The sequence below is a fragment of the Diplotaxodon limnothrissa genome, linkage group LG9 (assembly GCF_057381915.1).
Source record: "Diplotaxodon limnothrissa isolate DT_005_m linkage group LG9, D_limnothrissa_male_GT1.1, whole genome shotgun sequence".
Taxonomy (NCBI): Eukaryota; Metazoa; Chordata; class Actinopteri; order Cichliformes; family Cichlidae; genus Diplotaxodon; species Diplotaxodon limnothrissa.
This window is the reverse complement of record NC_140604.1, coordinates 22057547-22078811: the sequence shown is the minus strand read 5'-3', so window position 1 is coordinate 22078811 and position 21265 is coordinate 22057547. Positions and strand designations below refer to the sequence as shown.

At 45.1% G+C, this 21265-nt stretch overlaps 1 protein-coding gene across 1 annotated transcript; it reads left to right on the top strand.

The window, feature by feature from the left end:
• The first annotated feature begins 2225 nt into the window (after positions 1-2225).
• On the top strand, positions 2226-7395 carry LOC146625516 (uncharacterized). Its single transcript, XM_085362190.1, has 4 exons — positions 2226-2954; positions 3072-3536; positions 3771-4103; positions 7312-7395. Exons 1-4 carry the CDS (start codon positions 2226-2228, stop codon positions 7393-7395), a joined length of 1611 nt encoding a protein of 536 aa, XP_085218316.1.
• Positions 7396-21265: the final 13870 nt, after the last annotated feature.

Genomic DNA, 21265 nt, shown 5'->3' with positions numbered 1-21265 from the left:
AAAATTCACGGTTCGGTTCGGTTCGATACTTTGGTGTCACGGTTCGATATTTTTTCGATACAAAAAAATGTTCATGCATTTTTTATTTGTCATTTATTAAAATTATAAATATATATTTTAACTCAAAAGTACAGTTTTTAAATTTAACCCTAACCCTTGTGCGTGTTTTTTATTTTGACAGCGAATGCGCACCTGCGGACCACTTATGTGCAGCCCTGGTTATTTAGCTCATCATATTGCAGCCACAGAAATTCTTTTGTCCATGAAACCATAAAGCTGCACTTTCTTTTTGCCTCATAGTCTGATTTGTCATAACTTCTCCGTTTTGTGGTAAGCTTTTCTTTGGCTGTCACTTCTTCACCCTGACCTGTCTTATTTGGCTCAGCAGAACTGAAATGCTTTTACACACTCACTCACATAAGCTCAGCGATTCTCTGCACGATCAACCTCTCACATGTTTAAGCTTGCTGCGGGAGATTTCACTTGTCATGTTTGCATAGTAAGCTAACGATTAATAAGACGATGTCAGAGGAATTGGTGCACAAATTATCATCACTCACAGATCAGTGCTGTCGCTCTCTATACACAGTTCGCACGATTGCAAAGTGAAAGCAAAAAAACAAGCGCAAATTCAAACGCGACTTCAATATGTCACATATTGACAGTGGCTCACCGATGCCAATGACATAATTACCCAGCTACATTTCTGAAAGAATGCAAAAGCATTGACATATATTTTTCCTACAATAGCCCGACGGGCAGGGAAGAGATAGATTTTGGTAGCCCGACTGAAAAAATCGCTAGCTCCGGGACGTCGGGCTAGCGATATTGCGAGCCCTGTATCTGATTGAGGAATCACTCATCTTTGGAAAAGAGAGTTTATTACAGAGAAATGGCTCTTTCCAAAATAAAAGCTATACTATCCGCTTCTTCTGGGCTATATTCTCAGCAGCATAAGGAGAATCATGTGCTAACAGCTGTCTAAATGACTCGGCTAAAGTTAGTAGCATGCTTGTTGTATTTGTCTTTGCACTAGGATGATGTCGGCGTAAATGTGCAGTCATATTCGTTGTGTTCCCACTAGTGCTTTCAGGTTAATCTCGTTGAAATGACCTTAACGCCACAACACGGCAAATCTCCGTTAACGAGCTACCGCCGATCGCTCCGTGCATGGGGCTAGACGGCCAACACGTTAACGAGCTAACTGCGCTAACACACTAGTTCACACCAATGTAATTGAGCATTGCATGGCACATCCAACATACTGTTTTACTTTAGTCCATGACTCGCTTACCTTCAGGGTCATACGTCACATGAAAACCAAAATAATTCCAAACGCCAGATCTGAATGAGGTTCAATTTGCCTGTTACAAGGAGAGCTTAACTTCTGTCTCGCTAGCTTGCCCTGCGCTCTTCCTTCTGACGATGCTGTCTGTGTTGAGCGCTCAGTGAATCTGCATTCGACTACTCCGCCTAGGCTGCACTGTCGAGCCTAGGCGGAGTAGTCGAATGCAGATTCACTGAGCGCTCAACACAGACAGCATCGTCAGAAGGAAAATTGATAAAATAAATTACAAATGTTGTATTGTTCGATACATATGCGTACCGAACCGAAAGCACTGTATCGAACGGTTCAATATCGATACGAATATTGTTGCACCCCTAGTATTTTGGTGTTGCTGCTGCTCTTCTCCATGCTTGTAGATGTGTGTGTGTGTGTGTGTGTGTGTGTGTGTACGTCTGCGGGTATGCTTGGAGGATGGAGCTCAGCCACCTGCAGGCCTGAGGGGTGTGGCCCTGTGGAAGGACTGGCCACACCCGAAGCCACACACCTGCCGCTGATCAGGGCTCGTCGGGGGAGCTACTTAGGAGAGTCTTGGAGCTCCCACTGACGCGGGATCATTGCATGAGACTCCACGTTAGTCGTCCTGTTACTGAGTTAGTGTGTGTGTATGCCCGCGTTGTATGTGTCCTGACGGCTGCGTCTTTTGTTTCCCGCAGGAGGAGCGTGGAAGACACGGGAGCAGCGAGCACCGGGGGGTGCTGACACGGGAGCGGAGAGCACAGAAACACGGACTATTCACGGGGAGACACGACACGGGAGTCTGGGAAAACACGGGGATTTATTGTTACGTTGTTTGGATTGTCACCATTGTAAATAAACACTGTCTATACATAGAGCACCGCGCCTGGGTCCTCCTTCCCCACTCCTTCCACGGTGTGCCATGCCATACCGTGACAGAATGATCCCGCCACGTATGGACCCAGCGGTCTCTGAGGAGAGGCTCAGGAGGGAGGTTATGGACAGGGTTTACAGACTCTGTGAGTTATGGTGGGAGAAGCCCGCGGAAGGTTTGCGTCGCGCCGTGGAGAGGCGGCTGCAGGAGACGCTTTGTAAATTTCCCTGGCTGGTTGACGACCTTAATCCTGTCGTCTTGGACTTCTTGCTTTCCACCCTCCACCTCCACTCTCCTCCTCAGCCTGCTCACCGGCCCGGACAGCTGGTGGATTCACAGCCTGAGACGCCGGCCCCGACGTCTACACGAAAACGACGTTCGCGCCGCCGGCGTTCCTCACCGCAGCCACACCCACGGACATCTCAAGAGCCGGCTGTGGTGAGTAGTACGGACAATTTTCCATTTCCCTCACCATCTGTGTTTGTGTCTGCAGTGGACGAGCTGACGACGCAGGTAACATCACCTTGGTCAGAGGTCACTACACCACCCGCTGCTTCACCATCTGCAGCTGTAACTCCGCCACCGTTTCGTCTGCCTGCAGCCACCATCCTGATTTCTTTTGCACTGCCAGCTGAGGAGCCCTGCGAGCCGGAGGAGCTCAGCGAGCCGGAGGAGCTCAGCAAGCAGGAGGAGCTCAGCGAGCTGGAGGAGCCCGCACCGCCAGCTGAGGAGCTCAGCGAGCCGGAGGGGCCCGCACCGCCAGCTGAGGAACTCAGCGTGCCGGAACAGCTCAGCGTGCCGGAGGAGCTAGGCGAGCTGGAGGGGCTCAGCGAGCCGGAGCAGCTCAGTGAGCTGGAGCAGCTCAGAGAGCAGGAGCAGCTCAGCAAGCAGGAGGAGCTCAGCGAGCCGGAGGAGCCCGCACCGCCAGCTGAGGAGCTCAGCGAGCCGGAGGGGCCCGCACCGCCAGCTGAGGGGCTCAGCGAGCCGGAGCAGCTCAGCAAGCCGGAGCGGGAGCAGTTCGGCGAGCCGGAGGAGCTGGTCGAGCCGGAGGAGCTCGGCGAGCCTGTGGAGCCCGCGCTGCCACCGGAGGAGCTCGGAGGTCCGGAGAGACCCGCTCAGCCTGAACTGGAGGTCGGCAAGTCTGACGGGTCATCACGTCTAGCGCGCCCTCCACGCCAGCTACGCCCAGCGCGTCTGCGTCAGCGACCGGCGCGTCATCGACCGGCGTGTCATCGGCCATGTACCACCCCTCGCCGTTGTTCACCGGAGCTGCACCGCCGCCACTGGATCCGGGGCAGGCCGCCTGGGGAGCAGCACCGCCGCCGTCGGACCCGGGGCAGGCCGCCGGAGGAGCAGCAGCGCCGCTACCGCCACTGGATCCCGGGCTGGCCGCCTGGGGAGCAGCACCGCCGCCACCGCCACTGGATCCCGGGCGGGCCGCCTGGGGAGCAGCACCGCCGCCGTCGGACCCGGGGCAGGCCGCCGGAGGAGCAGCAGCGCCGCTACCGCCACTGGATCCCGGGCTGGCCGCCTGGGGAGCAGCACCGCCGCTACCGCCACTGGATCCCGGGCTGGCCGCCTGGGGAGCAGCACCGCCGCCACCGCCACTGGATCCCGGGCGGGCCGCCTGGGGAGCAGCACCGCCGCCGTCGGACCCGGGGCAGGCCGCCGGAGGAGCAGCAGCGCCGCTACCGCCACTGGATCCCGGGCAGGCCGCCTGGGGAGCAGCGCCGCCGTTACTGGACCCGGGGCTCGCCACCGGAGGGGCAGCAGTGTAGCCGCCACTGGAGCAGTGGCAGGCCCCCAGAACTGTTTTGCTGCTGCTGCCGGACCCATGGCCGCCCGCCGGAGCTGCTACGTCGGCGCCGTTGGGCTCGAGGTAGGCCCCCTGAACTCTGTTGTTGTGTTGATGGGCCACCTGAGACTGTTTGTGGCGTCTTTTCGGGGGGGGGGGGTTTGCGCCGCTGCGGGATGCGCGGTCTGACTCTGGGACTGTGGGCTGGGTCGGTTTGTTATTTTGTTGTTTTTGCTTGTTTTGGTTCTGGCCCTCCGTCCTGGTCCCCCCGCCGCCCGCCCTGGGTTGGTTGTGCTGTTTTGATTTTGGTTTTGGGATCGACCCTTAGAGGGGGGGTACTGTCAGGGTCTTGGGACTGGGCGACCCAGGATCCCTGAGCAGTTATTTATTATTATTATTATTATTATTATTATTATTATTATTATTATTATATGTATTTTGGTGTTGCTGCTGCTCTTCTCCATGCTTGTAGATGTGTGTGTGTGTGTGTACGTCTGCGGGTATGCTTGGAGGATGGAGCTCAGCCACCTGCAGGCCTGAGGGGTGTGGCCCTGTGGAAGGACTGGCCACACCCGAAGCCACACACCTGCCGCTGATCAGGGCTCGTCGGGGGAGCTACTTAGGAGAGTCTTGGAGCTCCCACTGACGCGGGATCATTGCATGAGACTCCACGTTAGTCGTCCTGTTACTGAGTTAGTGTGTGTGTATGCCCGCGTTGTATGTGTCCTGACGGCTGCGTCTTTTGTTTCCCGCAGGAGGAGCGTGGAAGACACGGGAGCAGCGAGCACCGGGGGGTGCTGACACGGGAGCGGAGAGCACAGAAACACGGACTATTCACGGGGAGACACGACACGGGAGTCTGGGAAAACACGGGGATTTATTGTTACGTTGTTTGGATTGTCACCATTGTAAATAAACACTGTCTATACATAGAGCACCGCGCCTGGGTCCTCCTTCCCCACTCCTTCCACGGTGTGCCATGCCATACTGTGACATAAACACATCTAGTATGTTTCACCAATAATCATTAAATATGTTTCATGTACTGAGGAGGGTTTAGATTATTGCTTGTACTTGTTTTTGTCATATATTTGCATTATTAATTTTCTTAAATATCACCTTACTGTTAATTAACTGGTAATTTCTCTTCTGAAATTGAGATATTTTAGACTTGTACAAATTCTATGATAGGTTTGTAGCTTGAACCCATCCGCTGGAACGTTGAAGACAATATAATTACACTGCTAAGCAAGACACAAATAGGCAAAGTTCTTCATGTTACTCGTGCACGGGAGAGACCGGACAGAGTGCCGTTCCTTCACTTGACCCCAGTTGCTCTCGTCCGTTCTCCCGTACCACTGTTCTTTTATTGAGGTTACATGAATATGCATAAGTTCATTAACATATGACGTCTACATACACACAAAGAGTACCTGCCTCTGTGTGTGTGTGTGTGTGTGTGTGTGTGTGTGTGTGTGTGTGTGTGTGTGTGTGGACTGCTGATCAAAGGGTCAAACATCCTTGGTCAGGAAGAGGGTAGCCTCCCCCTCCCCCTAGATGGTTCATCCTAGATAACACGGTGAGGAAGTCCTGCAGTTCATCTAAACAAAGAGCACTTAGACTAGAACAGACGCAACTACGTTAATCCTACCATAAAACAATAAGACACGGTATGACCTCTCATGCTCCCAAAGTGCTGTCTAATACACACAAAGTTTGCAGACTATCAAGGATCAAAACCTCTACCAATCTACAACTAATTACAAAACTCTAAGCATATATAAGTAAATATTTCTAAGCATAAATGACAATCAACAATACAAATCTAACATTCTACCTTCAAACGAATGTGTTTCCATTTGTTTTCCAACAGTAAGTTAAGTGACTGGTTGGGTTCAATCCATCACCGTGAATAAGTAACAAAACCCCATTTTGCAGAGCAGCATCACAATGGTGTAATTAATCTGTTTTGAAAGGAGCCAGCCAGCTAAGAGCCATGACAAGATTTCTGCTGTCTGAGTCTGTCTCAGATTTTTACATTTTCCTCTGCCAAATAAATCTAAATATTTAACCTCGTAATCTGATTAAAGCTTTGGAAAGTGATGTGCACCTTCTTAAGGTGAGGGAAATAGAGTGAAAGGTAAAAAACAAAACCGTGACTTTTATGGCTCCCCTGTAGAGAAACCAAATACTTCAGGGAGGAGAATATAAAGCATTTGATATAATAAAACTGGCATTTTCTGTATTATATTTTCTGGTTTTGCTGTACTCATTTGTGTTTCCTTCAGGCTCTTGTGTAATCTGATCTCTGTCCCCATGTTTGCCCATATGAGTTCTTGGTCTGTTTGCCTTCCTGCTTTAAAGATTAGTTTCTCTATGTGCCTTATTTTGTTTTCACTTTGGTCCTTTCCCTCTTTTCATGATATTCTTGTTCTCACCTGCATCTTATTTCCCAATCGTCCCTCTCTGACTTTATTGGAGTTTTAAATCCCGTGCCATCCTGATGTAGTGCATTGGATATCTCAGGGAAATAATGGGTGTGTTAGTGGGAGGTGCTTAAGTAACTAAAAGTAACCAAGGATGCCGACTGTGCAATGTGTTCAAGTTAAACAACATTATGCACAATATAAACAAGATATTATAAAAATAAGTATGGGACTTAAATTTTATACTCAACCTTAATTTGAATTTTCTCTTGGTTAAATTTTGTGCTAATATCATAATTACCTAACTGCTCTGCACTTTCACTATAAAGCAAAACAGTTTATTTTGCTGGTGAGGCATAATGGGAGGAAAATACAATAAAATCTTTTTCATACTCCAACTTCATTCAGGGTATTTGTCAAAAGTCTCTGGCATCGCAATAGTCGTTTGGGTGCTTTATCAGAAGCTTTACTTTTATGTGTCTGGTTTGGTGTAAAATAACTTGGTTATGGGAGTGAGAATGGGCTAAGTGACCATGGCGGTAGGACTGTAAGCAGCTCTGGAAAATAATCAGCAGAAGCAGACTCTGCCTCAAGTGCAGATTAAAAAATATATATATAATTAAACATGTATTCAAATTTCTTTCCACTTTAATAAAAAGCATGAAAAAACTGGAGAAATCTCTCTTTGAGTTTTCCTTTTGGCTGTGCAATGTGAGTTCTTTACACACTCTTTATGCAACAAGTACAAGAACTATATAAACTATAATTTAGTGTTATGTCAGAGTCCCATTGGTATTATAACAACTCTTTTGACAGTGATAATATAAAACAGGAGAGCTGGATTCATTGTAGACAAACAGTTGCATTTAAAAGTCGGAACACCTTTCACTTGTAAATTCTGTATGTGGGGCAGATGTGGCAGAAAGTGGAGTGGAGAGAGAGAGCAGAGTGCCAGGTGCATCCCGAGAGGATAATGAGTCACACCTGTGCCAATTAAGCTCTTTGTGCATCCTTCAGTAAAGGAGACTGATGAGGGCTGATGGCAGAGAGACGTACAATTTACACCTGAAAGCATCCAACATGGTTTCAGCGAAGACTCTTGTTAATCAACTTGTTTTCAGTCACAGATGCAAACCAGAACAGTTGTTTTAAAAAAAAAATTGTTCAGCTGCTCGTTAAGGTAAATATCTAATCAGCCAATCATGTGGCTGCAACTCAATGTATTTAGGCACACAAAATGATCTGCTGAAATTCAATCTGGGCATCAGCGTGGGGAAGAAATGGTGATTTAAGGGATCTGAGCATTTAAGAATGTAGTAGGATTATCCCACAGAACCATTTCTGGGGTTTACAGTGGATGGTCTGCATAAGAGAAAATACCTATCGAGAAGCGGTTCTCAGAAAAATGAGCAGACTACTTTGAGCCAGTAGGAAGGCAACAGAAACGTGTGCAGAAGAGCATCTCTGAATGCACAACACATCAAACCTTGAGGGAGACGAGCTGCAGCAGCAGAAGACTACACAGGGTGCCTTCACGCAAGAATTGGACAACAGAAGATTGGAAAAATGTTGCTGATGAGTCTCGAATTCTGCTGTGACATTTGAATGGGACGAGAGGGTCAGAATCCTGGATAAAAGGCATGGATCTATTCATGCCTTATGAATAGAGAAAAATGTCAGGGGGGATGTCAACAACGTTAAAGATTCCAAGATGGCGCGGCCACGTCCAGACGCCTTCTTGACTGCTCCGCTCCGACTATCCACTTTTCTTGTTTTTTACTTATTTTTTGCTCTGGTTTACATCCCAAAATCCTCTAGTCTTATAGTATACGACAGCGGATCACTTGTAAACATCGGTGCCAAGGTTGCACATCTAATCTTGGACACTTTTAAACCTGACCCTTCCTGGCCGCCAGAGATTCTACGCGGCGCGGAGAACAACAAAGGACGGGCCGCTCATCCGAGGCGCAGAACAAAGAAGCGCCGGGGAAAACGCGCTGGTATTAGGAACAGACTGAGACAGCAGGCGCATCGCGCACCACTGCCCAGTATCCTACTGGCCAATGTACAATCCATGGAGAACAAGCTCGATGACCTAAGAGCAAGGGTCACCTTCCAACGTGACATGAGGGACTGCAACATTCTGTGCTTCACGGAGACATGGCTGTCCCCCACCGTGCCGGACCAGGCCGTAACTCCATCGGATTCATTCTTTGTGCTCCGCGCGGACAGAACGGCAGAGTCAAACAAAACCAAAGGTGGGGGAGTGTGTTTCATGGTAAACAGAAAGTGGTGTGATGCCAGGAGCATTTCTACTCTCTCCAGCGGCTGCTCGCCACATCTGGAGTTCCTGAGCATTAAGTGCCGCCCTTTCTATCTGCCCCGTGAGTTCACCTCGGTCATCGCCACGGTGGTCTACATCCCACCCCAAGCGGACACAGGTATGGCTTTGTCCGAATTACATGATGTGCTGAGCTCGCTTCAAAACAAGGACCCGGGCGCAGCCCTCATTGTAGCAGGAGACTTTAACAAAGCGAACCTCAGACAAGTCATGCCAAACTTTTACCAGCATGTCTCGTGTCCAACGAGAGGGGATCGGATTTTGGACCACTGCTACACGCCATACAAGCAGGGCTACAAAGCTGTCTCACACCCGGCTTTTGGGAAGTCTGACCACAACGCCATCTTCCTCATTCCCCAGTATAAACAAAGCATACGGAGGGAAGACGTGACCACGAAGGAAGTAAAACGGTGGACTGCCCAATCAGAAGCTACACTACAGGACGCACTCAACGACGTCGACTGGGACATGTTCAGAGCATGCGCAGTCGACATCAAAGAGTTTACGGAAGTAGCAGTATGCTTCGTCAATATGCTAGTGGAGGAGATTATCCCCACTGCGAGAGTCACCACATTCCCAAACCAGAAACCGTGGATGGACAGATCGATCCGCACTGCAGTAAACGCCAGGACCGCCTCCTACAACGCGGGTCTCGCCACTGGCGATATGAGCGCCTACAAAGCGGCCTCATAGGGCGTGCGGCGCGCGGTGAGAGATGCCAAACGCAGGTACCGGGAACGTGTGGAGTCCCGCTTCCACCAGGGCGACACACGGAGTATGTGGCACGGACTACACACCATTACGGACTACAAAGCCAGGGACACTGCGCCGATCGACGCCGACTCTGCATTCACCAACGAGCTGAATCGGTTCTACGCCCGTTTCGAGGTTAGCCAGGCGGCTAATGCTATCTACCGCCTGACTACCGAGGACAGTGACGTCATCAGCGAGAGACCGGTGACCAGCATCGCGGAGCATGACGTCCGAGCGGCACTGAGGAGAGTGAACACAAGGAAAGCGGCGGGGCCAGACGGCATCACCGGCCGTCTGCTGCGCTGCTGTGCTGACCAGCTAGCAGGTGTGTTCACTTACATCTTCAACGAGTCCCTGGCGAAGTCTGTGGTCCCCACATGCTTCAAAAGATCCACCATCATCCCTGTGCCCAAGAACAGCAAACCCTCATCCCTGAACGATTACCGGCCAGTTGCACTGACCTCGGTAGTAATGAAGGTGTTTGAGAGGCTGCTGAAGAACATCATCTCCTCCGCCATCCCAGACACCACAGATCCGCTGCAGTTCGCCTACAGATCCAACAGATCCACAGAGGATGCCATCGCCCACGTCCTACACACCACTCTTAGCCACGTGGACAAGAAACAGGGTAACTATGTGCGAATGCTGTTTGTTGATTACAGTTCAGCGTTTAACATAATAGTGCCCTGCAGACTGTTCACAAAGCTGAGGGATCTGGGACTTAACAGCCGTCTGTGTGCATGGGTGTTGGACTTCCTCACTGGCAGAACTCAGGTGGTGAGGGTGGGCAGGTGCTTCTCCAACAGCATCACCATCAACACAGGGATGTGTCCTCTCGCCACTGCTCTACTCCCTCTACACTTCAGACTGTGTGGCCACCCATGGCTCCAACACCATTGTGAAGTTTGCTGACGACACAGTGGTGTTGGGTGCCATCTCCAACAACAATGAGGCGGCCTACATGGATGAAGTGAAGAATCTGGCATCGTGGTGCCAGGACAACCACCTCCAGCTGAACGTCAGCAAGACCAAGGGGCTGGTGGTGGACTTCAGAAGGGGTCAGCACAGAGACTACAAGCCTATTATCATCAATGGAGCTCCAGTGGAGAGGGTGCAGTCCTTCAAGTATCTTGGTGTCCACATCTCCTCAGACCTGACATGGGCTGCCCACATTCAGGTCCAGACCAAAAAAGCTAGGCAGCGCCTGTATCACCTACGACAACTGAGGAAGTTCAGGGTCTCTCCAAAGATCCTCAGGATTTTCTATACAGGCGCTGTGGAGAGCATCCTCACACAGAACATGACATCGTGGTTTGGGAACAGCTGTGTGAAGGACCAAAAAGCTCTCCAGAGAGTGATCCGTACAGCAGAACGCTGCTGCAGGATTGCTCTCCCCCCGCTTCAGGACACCTACACCAGGAGATGCCGGACTAGAGCAGCGCAGATACTGAAGGACCCGTCCCATCCTGGCAACAAACTGTTCCAACTTCTGCAATCTGGTAGAAGGTTCCGCATCTTCCGGGCAAGGACAGAGAGACTCAAGAGGAGCTTCTATCCCCAAGCCATCCGTGCCCTAAACACACACACCCGCCCTCTCACATCATCTATAATTGACTGAGACAGGACTCTCTTCCAGACACTAAACCAAGGCACAATGTACATTTCAATTCCTTTAATTTTAAATATGTTTATATTGTCTATCCTGTAAAATAGTCAGATATCTATTCATATTAATGTACAGAATTCACCTGCTTGCTGCTACTACTGCACATTCACCCAGTGTGTGTGTGTGTGTGTGTGTGTGTGTGTGTGTGTGTGTGTGTATATATATATATATATATATATATATATATATATATATATATATATATGTTCTTCCTCTACACCCCCCCCCCCCCCCCCCCCCAATTTTTGCACATGTCGAGGAGCGTGTCAGGCTACATTTCACTGTGTGTTATTATACTTGTATAACTATGCATGTGACAAATAATAAAGAACCTTGAAACCTTAAAGATGGAGAAAACAGACGGGAGGAAAAGAGGAAGACAGCAACGAAGATTCAAAGATGGAGGCAGAAGGTTGGTGTGACAAAGGAGGATGCTGGAGGCAGATCATCTGCTGTAGTGACCTATAAAGAAAGCAGCCAACTGAAGAAGAAGAAGAAGAAGAAGAGCAAGTGCTTTTAAAAATCTTTCCCTAACATTTGTCACTTTGGTCTTTTGGTGCTTCCATAATTGGTGCATGATTGTGTTTTTAATTCCTGGAACATTTCTATAATTATAATAATTGTTGGGTGCCACGATCTTAAAATGTTACTAAAAGTGTCCGAAAACCTTAAAACATAAAGTGGGGTCACATTTCAGAACAGCTGCCTCCTTTTCCCCCCCAGAAAACTCCATTTAATCATTAATCTCAAGGGATGGATGGAAAGCATGCGAGGCTTTTTTGGGGACATTTTAAAATAATTACCACCAACATTTAGCTTCGTCTTGGCACTATAATCTTGTCATATAATTTCAGTTTGATACAGAAGATGAACATCGCACAGAGAAGAAAGGACGGCCAGATGGTGTGGTTTATTTAAAAGATCTCTCCTCTGGTTCTATGAGGTCCTGTATGCTCTAGTAGAAATGAAGCTCTGCTGCCACTTCAATCTGACTTCCTGCTTCTTTGCTCACTTTCCATTTTTTTTATATCAAAACAGTTCTGATGCTGGTGTATTTAGTTCCTCTGAAGTCTTTTCTCATGATTTATGTTGTTTTTTTATTATTATTTTTCAGTTAAATGAAGGTAACAGATGTTCCTCTGATTTGACGCTGAGATGTTCACACATCCACCAGCAGGAATGACACACTTGCACCTATTCTTAAACCATGACGAACAAATCCAGATCTCACGTCCCACACAGCAACACATGGAATCAGTGGGAGGGAAGCGGTGGCCTCCTGACAGCAGGCATTACTCTTACTAATAAGCCCCGTCAAAGTGGAACACACCACGCATCCATCAGCAGCAAAACTGAGCGTCTTGAAAGTCCAAGCGCTCAGATTAATCACCACCGCGATGCAAAATAAATGATCATTCAAGGAATAAAGTTTCTTTAAGTTATTGTTGGTTGACAGGAAGTTGATCTGGAGGTCAAAGGATGATCGATCACTTGTGTTCCTCTGATATTTTAAAGTGGTACACTTGGTTAAGAAGCACTGAGTTGAATTGTCTTTTCATTCCACTCCAAATGTTCAGAATTGACTCATCTTTCAAAATAACACAAATCATCTTGATAAGCCAACATAATCCCCGCCGGGAGCGACAAGTCTGTCATAAGTCCCGTGGTTAAAGCTAGGCTGTGCCAGAACTGATTTATTTACTTGTTCTTATTTTTGCATGTTATTTAAATTTTGTTCATATGACAATGACAGCATGCTATTGGACACCTACTGTGAAATCACGCAGGGGAGGGCAGGGAAGGCCCTCCTAGGGGTATTTTCATTCTCAGACACTTTTTCATATTTATCCAGAAAATACCTGTTTATTCATTTATCAACTCCTGGTATTTAAATTGGGCTGCTCATCCCTACTTTGTGGAGCAAGACTGGGCTGCAGGTCACGAGTTACATCGCTGAGGGTCATGGTGTGAATCACAGGCTGATTCAAAAGGACAAGAACCTGACTGAATCATTTCTTAATTTGAAAGGAACGACACCTGAAAGTATCCAAGTCCAAACACAAAGACATAAAAATATCAAACATAGCTATTAGTCATGAAATCCATCCTATTATGACTTCTGATTTTTCTAAGCCTAAAAGATAAAAACCTACATCTACTGCATACTTTGATATGTTTTAAAGAAGTTTACAAATTCAGCAACATTATAATAAGAAGCAAGTGGTCTAAATGACAATGGTGCTAAAATAACCTTATATTAGGTTACATTATTAAAAAAACCCCAAAAAACAAACAAACCTGGGGGCAGGGATAGCTCAGTAGGTAGAGTGGTGGCCCCATGATCGGAAGGTCGGGGGTTCAACTCCACTGAATGGCTACCCCGAGGTACCCCTGAGCAAGGTACCGTCCCTACACACTGCTCCCCGGGCGCTGCATTGGTGGCTGCCCACTGCTTCACTGGGTGAATGGGTTAAATGCAGAAGAACTATTTCCCTATGGGGACTAACACATGTTGTTGTTGTTATTATTATTATTATATTAACCATTTAATGAATGAATTAATGACCTCAATCAGGATTTTTTTTCTTAAGTATTTTTATTCATTTTTAGGCATGAAAAAAAGATTTGAGCTTCATTTTTTTTTTTTTTAATTGCTTTTCAAAGAGTTTTTTTTTTGTTTTTTTTTTTGTTTTTTTTTTTACACGTCCACTTATGTGGATAACTGATGTGTATGGAGTGACACATCAGTGTCCAATGTAGTGGTTTATGTGCAAGTATACCATCAACACTGACACAAATACAAGAAAACACCCTTTGAATAGCTGTCCACTGTAGTGACCACTATGCGTGAAAGAACATGTATCTATACTCTTAAATATTTCATAACAGACTGTGGGGATGTTTATTAATAAACAATTATTTGTAGACATGCTTAGCATATTATAAATTGTAAAAACACAGTAATAGCAGGGTTCAGGTGGACAGCAGGTGTGAAGAGATGCCAGAAGCAAGGAAAGAACCATGCTGAGGAAAACCTCAGCATCCAGGCGTGATGCTGAGAGTGCAAGCAGAGCATCTGTACAGGCTGGGCAGGAGGCTGAAAATGAAAGTAGAGGAAGTGGGAATAAATTTTTGCATGTAAAGCTAGCAAAAGGCTGGGGATCCAACATTACCTAAGTCCAAATACGATGTAGCAAAGAAATACCAGAAGAGAAAATACTGGTGAATCCAAACAATTGGTTCGCAAAGACCAATCGTTGACAAGGAGGACATTCATGAGGAGACAGCAACTAAGACAACAGACAAACTATAAAAAGGACAGAAACAATTAGGTGAATACATACAGATGGTAATTAGGGTGGAGTAGACTATCCGGTTCATTCTCATCCCTTGGGTGTCAATTAGCGCCGTTTTGTCAAAGCTGCTGGCACTCTTCATTTATGCACAAGGTGTCTTTTGGCATTTCTGCCCGGGTGCTCCAGGTTAAAGCTTTAGCGAGTCAGGTGTGTCACTCGCACCTTGTTATTTTCATTGTGCAGCGTTATTTTTGGGAATGGCTCCATGCGATGGCTTTGTGGTCCACAGCAGGCACTATTTAAATATGAGATGAGCCATAGGCATTCATTCAGTTCACAAGGTTTAAATATATATATGGAAAAACAGCACCAAACAAAACAACTTCTTTTATAAAGAAGATTATCCATCCATCCATTCGCTTCCGCTTATCCTTTTCAGGGTCGCGGGGGGCGCTGGAGCCAATCCTAGCTGCTTATAAAGGGGAAAACAACCCAGCCCGATCTAGTTCTAAGACCTCAGTCTCACGTCTCAATGCGTCAACATAACCAGTGAGTGAAAAATGACTAATAAGAAAATAAATCAGCAAAAGAAAGAGTTGTAAACCATCAGCTGTGGAAGAAAACGTGTGGACATTTCTTTGTGGCCTAATGGTTCTTTAGGCTAGCCGTAAACCTGAGCCTGAATGAGCCAAGGGACCTGTCATACCCCAAATTTCAGCCTTACGGGTGTTGCTCTATTTAACATGAACGATAATATATATTTTTAATGAACTATCATGGTAATACCACATATCCTAAAACTTTTCATGAAATTTATCATTATTTTTGTGCAGCTTTTGTAGACCTCTGGATAACTGTCTCTCTCAGCTCCGTTCACATTCATTTTGAGTAGCGTTTCTGCGATGGCCGCTGATGCAGGGGATGAAACTTGTAACAGATTTGTTGACACAAAGGTCACAATAGTGAAGTCCAGGTTCCAAACAGATGAGGCGATTCCACAGTTTACCTTCTCCTCAGAATCTGTCTCAGAACACAAAGTCTATCACTCTCCGATCTCCAGGATGTGTTTGCAAAAACAACAAGTAACTCAGGCTGGGTCGCAAGGCCAAACAAGCAGGGCGGCCAGCTTCACTGGCAGCTGCCAGTTCAACAATCCAGCAAAGACTGAAGGTAAAAAAACACCTTAAGTACTCGCAGGAGAGGAGATGATTGGAAACAGTTGAGCTTGTTACTGGGAATCCAGGACCAGTCCTGATCCTGAAACAGATGGGCTCAAATGCCTGTTTAGGTTCAAGTAGAAACAGCAGATTTGTGCCTCCCCAGACCACCAGTTGTTTGTTTCTTATTATTTTGCAATTGAATTTTGATTCCTTTTGAGAAAAGAACACATGGAGATTTTTATATATACATAATACTTTGGTTCAGGCCTTGAATAATTTATGAGTATAAGCAATATTACACACCATCAACCAGTTCTTATTGCGCCAGACCTTTTGGGGCCAGAGGCTCGCCAACCCACACTTACACCTAATTGGGGTGAAAACCAGCAAGTATCATCGGTTTAATGGTCATCAGACTGACACATAGCCTGCTAATGGGGCTGTATCTCTCATACAGATACATGTCTGACCTTACATGTTCTAAACGAGATGCCTGGGGCAATTAGGATTAGCTTAAAAAAATGAGAGATTATAATTCATATCACTGGAGCTATACTCAAAAAAATATCTCTGGATCGTTCCAAGCATATTTATTTTTTTATTTATTAGAAATGCTGAAAGGAAAAAAAACACGACACAAGGTTTGCAGAACTTGATTAAGCATCACCTAAACTTGCATACCTGTGATAAATTTCATGTTAACCTAGACTGGATGTCCCCATGCAAATGATGCTTTAATGAGGAATAACCATGTGTAGCCTGCAGTCTTCCTTTTGATGAAAATACCGTGGTGATGGAAGATCAGACCAAAGCCAGCCAACACAGAGCCTGCTTTCTGTGGACTAAACGGTGGTGTGGAGTGTTTTCTCACTGCAATAAAACAGAATGGAAATTTGTGTAAACTTCATGAAAGCATGGATCCATCCACCCAACTCTGTGGGCGATATTGTCTCAGTACATTTTATTCCTTTATGACCACAGCCTACTCATCCTCTGATGGCTGCTTCCAACAGAATAACACACCATGTCACAAAGTTTAAATGAATCTTAAACTGATTTCTTGGACAGGACAATGACTTTGCTTTACTCAAATAGTCACAAACTGGCTCAGAGTAGGCGACAAGAAGGGAGTCCATATCCTGGCTTTCATACTCAACATAGATTATAAATCATATAGTACAAGAACTTAGGACTGACTGATATTGTAGATATGATTATATATTTAAATAAATGCTGTTTGGCTTCATTTGACCATGAAAAAATGTATATGACATATTTGTCAAAAGAACAAAAGTGCACAAATTCAATCATCTGATATGGATATGAATGTGGATATTCAGAATAACAGCAAAAAATAAATCATATGGATCCTTCTATATTAAATCAGTGAGTACCTCCCACCTGACCAATCAGAATCAGTTGATGTTTTCTGTACGGCAACAGTAAATCTAATGAATCCACGCAAAAATCTATGTGCTATGGATAATGGCTGAGTCACAGGCCTTTGAAGGGTTGGGTTGATATTTGTCACCTTATTTCAAGCTTTGAACCCTCATAACTTCTTGTAACGTCTGTATTTTCTTTGCCAGACAACCTGCCTGTTTTCAGCTTGGTTTAATCGACTGGAGCAGAGCTGTTATGGCTGCGGGCTCCTCGGTCTGTTCTGATGGATTCAGAATGTTCCATCAACCTTGCCCCACCGGCGTCAAAATCTCTGAAACACAGACCTGAGTGATTCAGGAGATGTGAGTTAGACCATTCAAAAAATTGTCGTGGAGTCAGGATGTGATTGCTTTTGGTTTGTTGCAAATTGGCACTTGCTGCATAGAGTTTATTTAGTCCATCACATATGCTTTTGTCCATAGCTCTTTCCTGTATCTATGAAGATAACAAGAAGGTTTATGTTTCGGGTTATGTATTGACTCTAAATTATATTCCCATTTGGACTGACTTCATATGCTCATCATGACCAGCTGGGAAAAGCCTATTTCATGCAACAGTTGCAAAACAGACCTTTTTACATGTTGAATACACTGGATAAACAGACAACATTAGCAAAGGACGATCATGCAAAACCCATGTTCAGCAGTGCCCAAGGGCTGACAAACGTTCAAGTACAGGTGTGGCAATGTGCAACGTTTGCAGTGACAGTAGGAGCGATATGGCCTCCCTAAGGGGGCCTCACCTGATTCCAAACAACCCTAATGACAGCAAAGCCACTAAAACCAAAATGAAAGGTTATCCTTCTGGCAGTGGGGAGAAAAAAAGAGCAAGAACGAGGAAGGAGAGAAAAAAATGGGAAGTGGAGCAGATTATAACAAATAAATATAAAGTTAAATAACGTTAACTATCTAGAGGTGACCAGTCGTGTGTGTTTGATGTGTTCCAGAGTAACTGTAATCACATTACATCACACACTTGTTACAATTATGTTGTCACTTGTGTTACAAAGTTTCTCGAATTATCTGCACACAACAGATAGAAAGAAAATAAAAACAAAAATGCTTTTTTCTTTCAGCTTGCACCACAATCAGCTGATTTCGCTCCATGTGGTTTAAGGAGGAAAAGCATGAACCTCAACAGGTAACAGGCAGTGATGACCAGTCAGGCTCTTTAGGCTGGTTTTCGAATTGTGCTGTCGGTCTTGTGCTCATACATAAAAATAAAAATAAAGGTGAGGTTTGCACCCAGAGACACAACTTTCAGCTTTTGCTGAAACTGCGAAAGCAATATTACAACAACAACAATAGAAAAACTGTAACGGATTTTTAACCACAATGTGCTTGTTGAATTTAGCAACAATTAAATGTTTCAATACGGACACATTTGATTACTGTACTGCTACATTTATGGTTTCAATTTTATGAAAATTAAAGTTGTGCACTAGTACGCAACATGGGCAAATGGTGCAAAATGATAACACAACAGCAGAAATCCTGGAAGTTTTTTTTTTTCAGGAAGATCTATTTCATTCTCATTTTAAAAAATGGCTTCAATCAACAACACTAGTTAGCGATGAAGGTGTTTGGTGAAAATGATTTAATACACTTTTTTTTATTGGACAGCTAGTACAGCAGGACATTTCCTGGTGGTCTAGTCATTTTGCTCAACTGCTTGTGAATGCAAATATCTGCTCAGTTAATAACAGGGAGCAACATTTAGTCATGTAGACACAGGCGGGATGACCGGCTAAACTGACCATTGGAAAAGGGAAGAAAAGTTATTTAAGTGATTTTTAATGCATCATGGCTTTTGGTGTCTGTGGTGGTGCCACAGCCTACCTGACACCATGTGACAAAGCTCAGATCATCTCAAACATCTCATGACAATGAGCTCAGTGTACTGAAATGACCTCCACAGTCTCCAGATCTCAGTCCAATAAAGCACCTTTGGGAGATTCACATAATGGGTATGTAGCCAACAAGTCTGCAGCAACTGTGTAAGTTTTATTGTTTCAATTTGGAAGTAAATCTCTGAGGAATGTTTTCAGCACTTGTTGACTCTATGCCACAAAAATAAATGTCCCATTTCTGAAAGCACAAAAAGGTCTGATCCAGAACTAAAGGTGTACTTTACTTGGCACACTGAACACTTTTTAGTCTGTTTGTCTTGTTTGATCATAAGTTGACACATGAAGTCAAATTTGATATGACGACCAGTCATGCAGGCTTCTGTCTTTTTTGCCTCCAGTATACTCTATATTTCCTGGAGTTCTCCCTTGTATTTGTCTTACAAGATCTTTTTTCAGGAATACCTCAGCTAATTCTTACATTATATAGGAGAGTTGGTTTTCAATTCTCACCTAGAGAAGTGTCGGACTAATGGCTGTTCTGTATTCAGAAGAGGATGAGATCATCCAGAACAAACGACCCCAGAATTTACAGAACAAATGCGGTGCACTTACCAACTCGGAGCCTCAGCATTAAAGTCTGCGGCCATTAATATGTTTCTCAATATCCTAAAATTGAACTAACACTGTTTACATTTGTTTACCCTCCTCTATAACCCTCAGTGTGTCACCAGCTGCAGTGTTTCATGCAGCCTGTGCGTATTGTAACTCTTTAATGTCAGCTACCAACTAATCAAGTAAAGTTCCCTCTGCAGTCTTGGTCTCGGCAAATGAAAGTAAAGCTGCTGCACATTTTATTGTTTCCTGTGTCTGCATGTCTCTGATAGTACTCTATTTATGTTATAACACAAAATCTTGTTCCTGAACAATGTTGGCTGGCTTGAATGCCTCTTGCTGCTGCTCTACAGATAAATATTGTAAATCTGTGACCAAGTTTGTGGAGTACTTTGAGGAGGATTTGTATGCCACCAGAATTTGAAATGTTAGATGTCGAGTTTGCTCCTGTGCAACATTACAAAAGGCCCCTGAAAAAATATCTGGCCCAGGACATAATGCAGAGTTGCTATACCTAAGGGATAGTATTAATCCCACGATCTATTTATTAATTTATCAATTCATTCCTTTGTTTTCTTCACACTTTCCACTGCCTTTCTTCCTTTCGAGGTTGGGCTATCTCTCAGGTCTGCAGCATGAGGCCAGCAACATTCAGACTAAAAAACATTATTCAAGGGCAGAGTCCATATTGGATGAAAATTCAGACTCCAGTTACTGTAGCATCAAACTTAAAAGGCTGCTCAAATTCATCAGAAGAGTGAGATCTTGAAAGAATGAGAGATATGCTATTTATGGAAGTGTGTGTCAAGACTGGCTATGTGGCAGGCTGAGTAGGACACAAATGCAGGACTCAGGAACAAGGGAGTTAAACTAAAAAACAGCTTTATTAACTTTAAATTGAGTACAAAATAATACAGATGTAAACATCTGAAAAAATAAAATAAAAAACAAGAAAACCAAGTTATATATTCCAGGAAACCGTACTGTGAGAGAGGACACATGACGGTACAGCTGGGGTAAATAAAACACATGTGAGCAGAATCTAACTAACGAGACAAGGACACAAAATTAAACAACACACACACACACATAAGATGAGGCACTATCAAAAGTGTTCGACACCCAGGGACCATGACAATGTGCTGCAGAGTATCAGGTATCCCTTTCAACAAATAGATTTCTAAATCATAACAGATGCCCATTAATTCTCTACAAACAGGACTTAATGCAAATACAGATTTTAGTCATTTGTTTGCCAGAGGAATGATTTGTTGTACATCTGGGAATGGGAATAATCAGACAGTTTAAAGTAATTATCCTATAACATATACCAGCTTTTTCTCAGCTAAAATTAACCTTATAAATCTCACACCTGGCAGTTAATTCAATTCAATTCAATTTTATTTATATAGCGCCAAATCACAACAAAAGTCGCCTCAAGGCGCTTCATAGATACAGAGAAAAACCCAACAATCATATGACCCCCTATGAGCAAGCACTTTGGCGACAGTGGGAAGGAAAAACTCCCTTTTAACAGGAAGAAACCTCCGGCAGAACCAGGCTCAGGGAGGGGCGACCATCTGCTGCGACCGGTTGGGGTGAGAGAAGGAAGACAGGATAAAAGACATGCTGTGGAAGAGAGACAGAGGTTAATAACAGATATGATTCACTGCAGAGAGGTCTGTTAATACATAGTGAGTGAGAAAGGTGACTGGAAAGGAAAAACTCAATGCATCATGGGAATCCC

Coding starts and splice junctions, on each gene's coding strand:
- LOC146625516 (XM_085362190.1), top strand. CDS start 2,226: ATGCCATACCGTGACAGAATGATCCCGCCACGTATGGACCCAGCGGTC. Junction 2,955..3,071: donor CGCCAGCTGAGGAACTCAGC/GTGCCGGAACAG, acceptor AGCAAGCAGGAG/GAGCTCAGCGAGCCGGAGGA. Junction 4,104..7,311: donor TTGATGGGCCACCTGAGACT/GTTTGTGGCGTC, acceptor TATGTGGGGCAG/ATGTGGCAGAAAGTGGAGTG.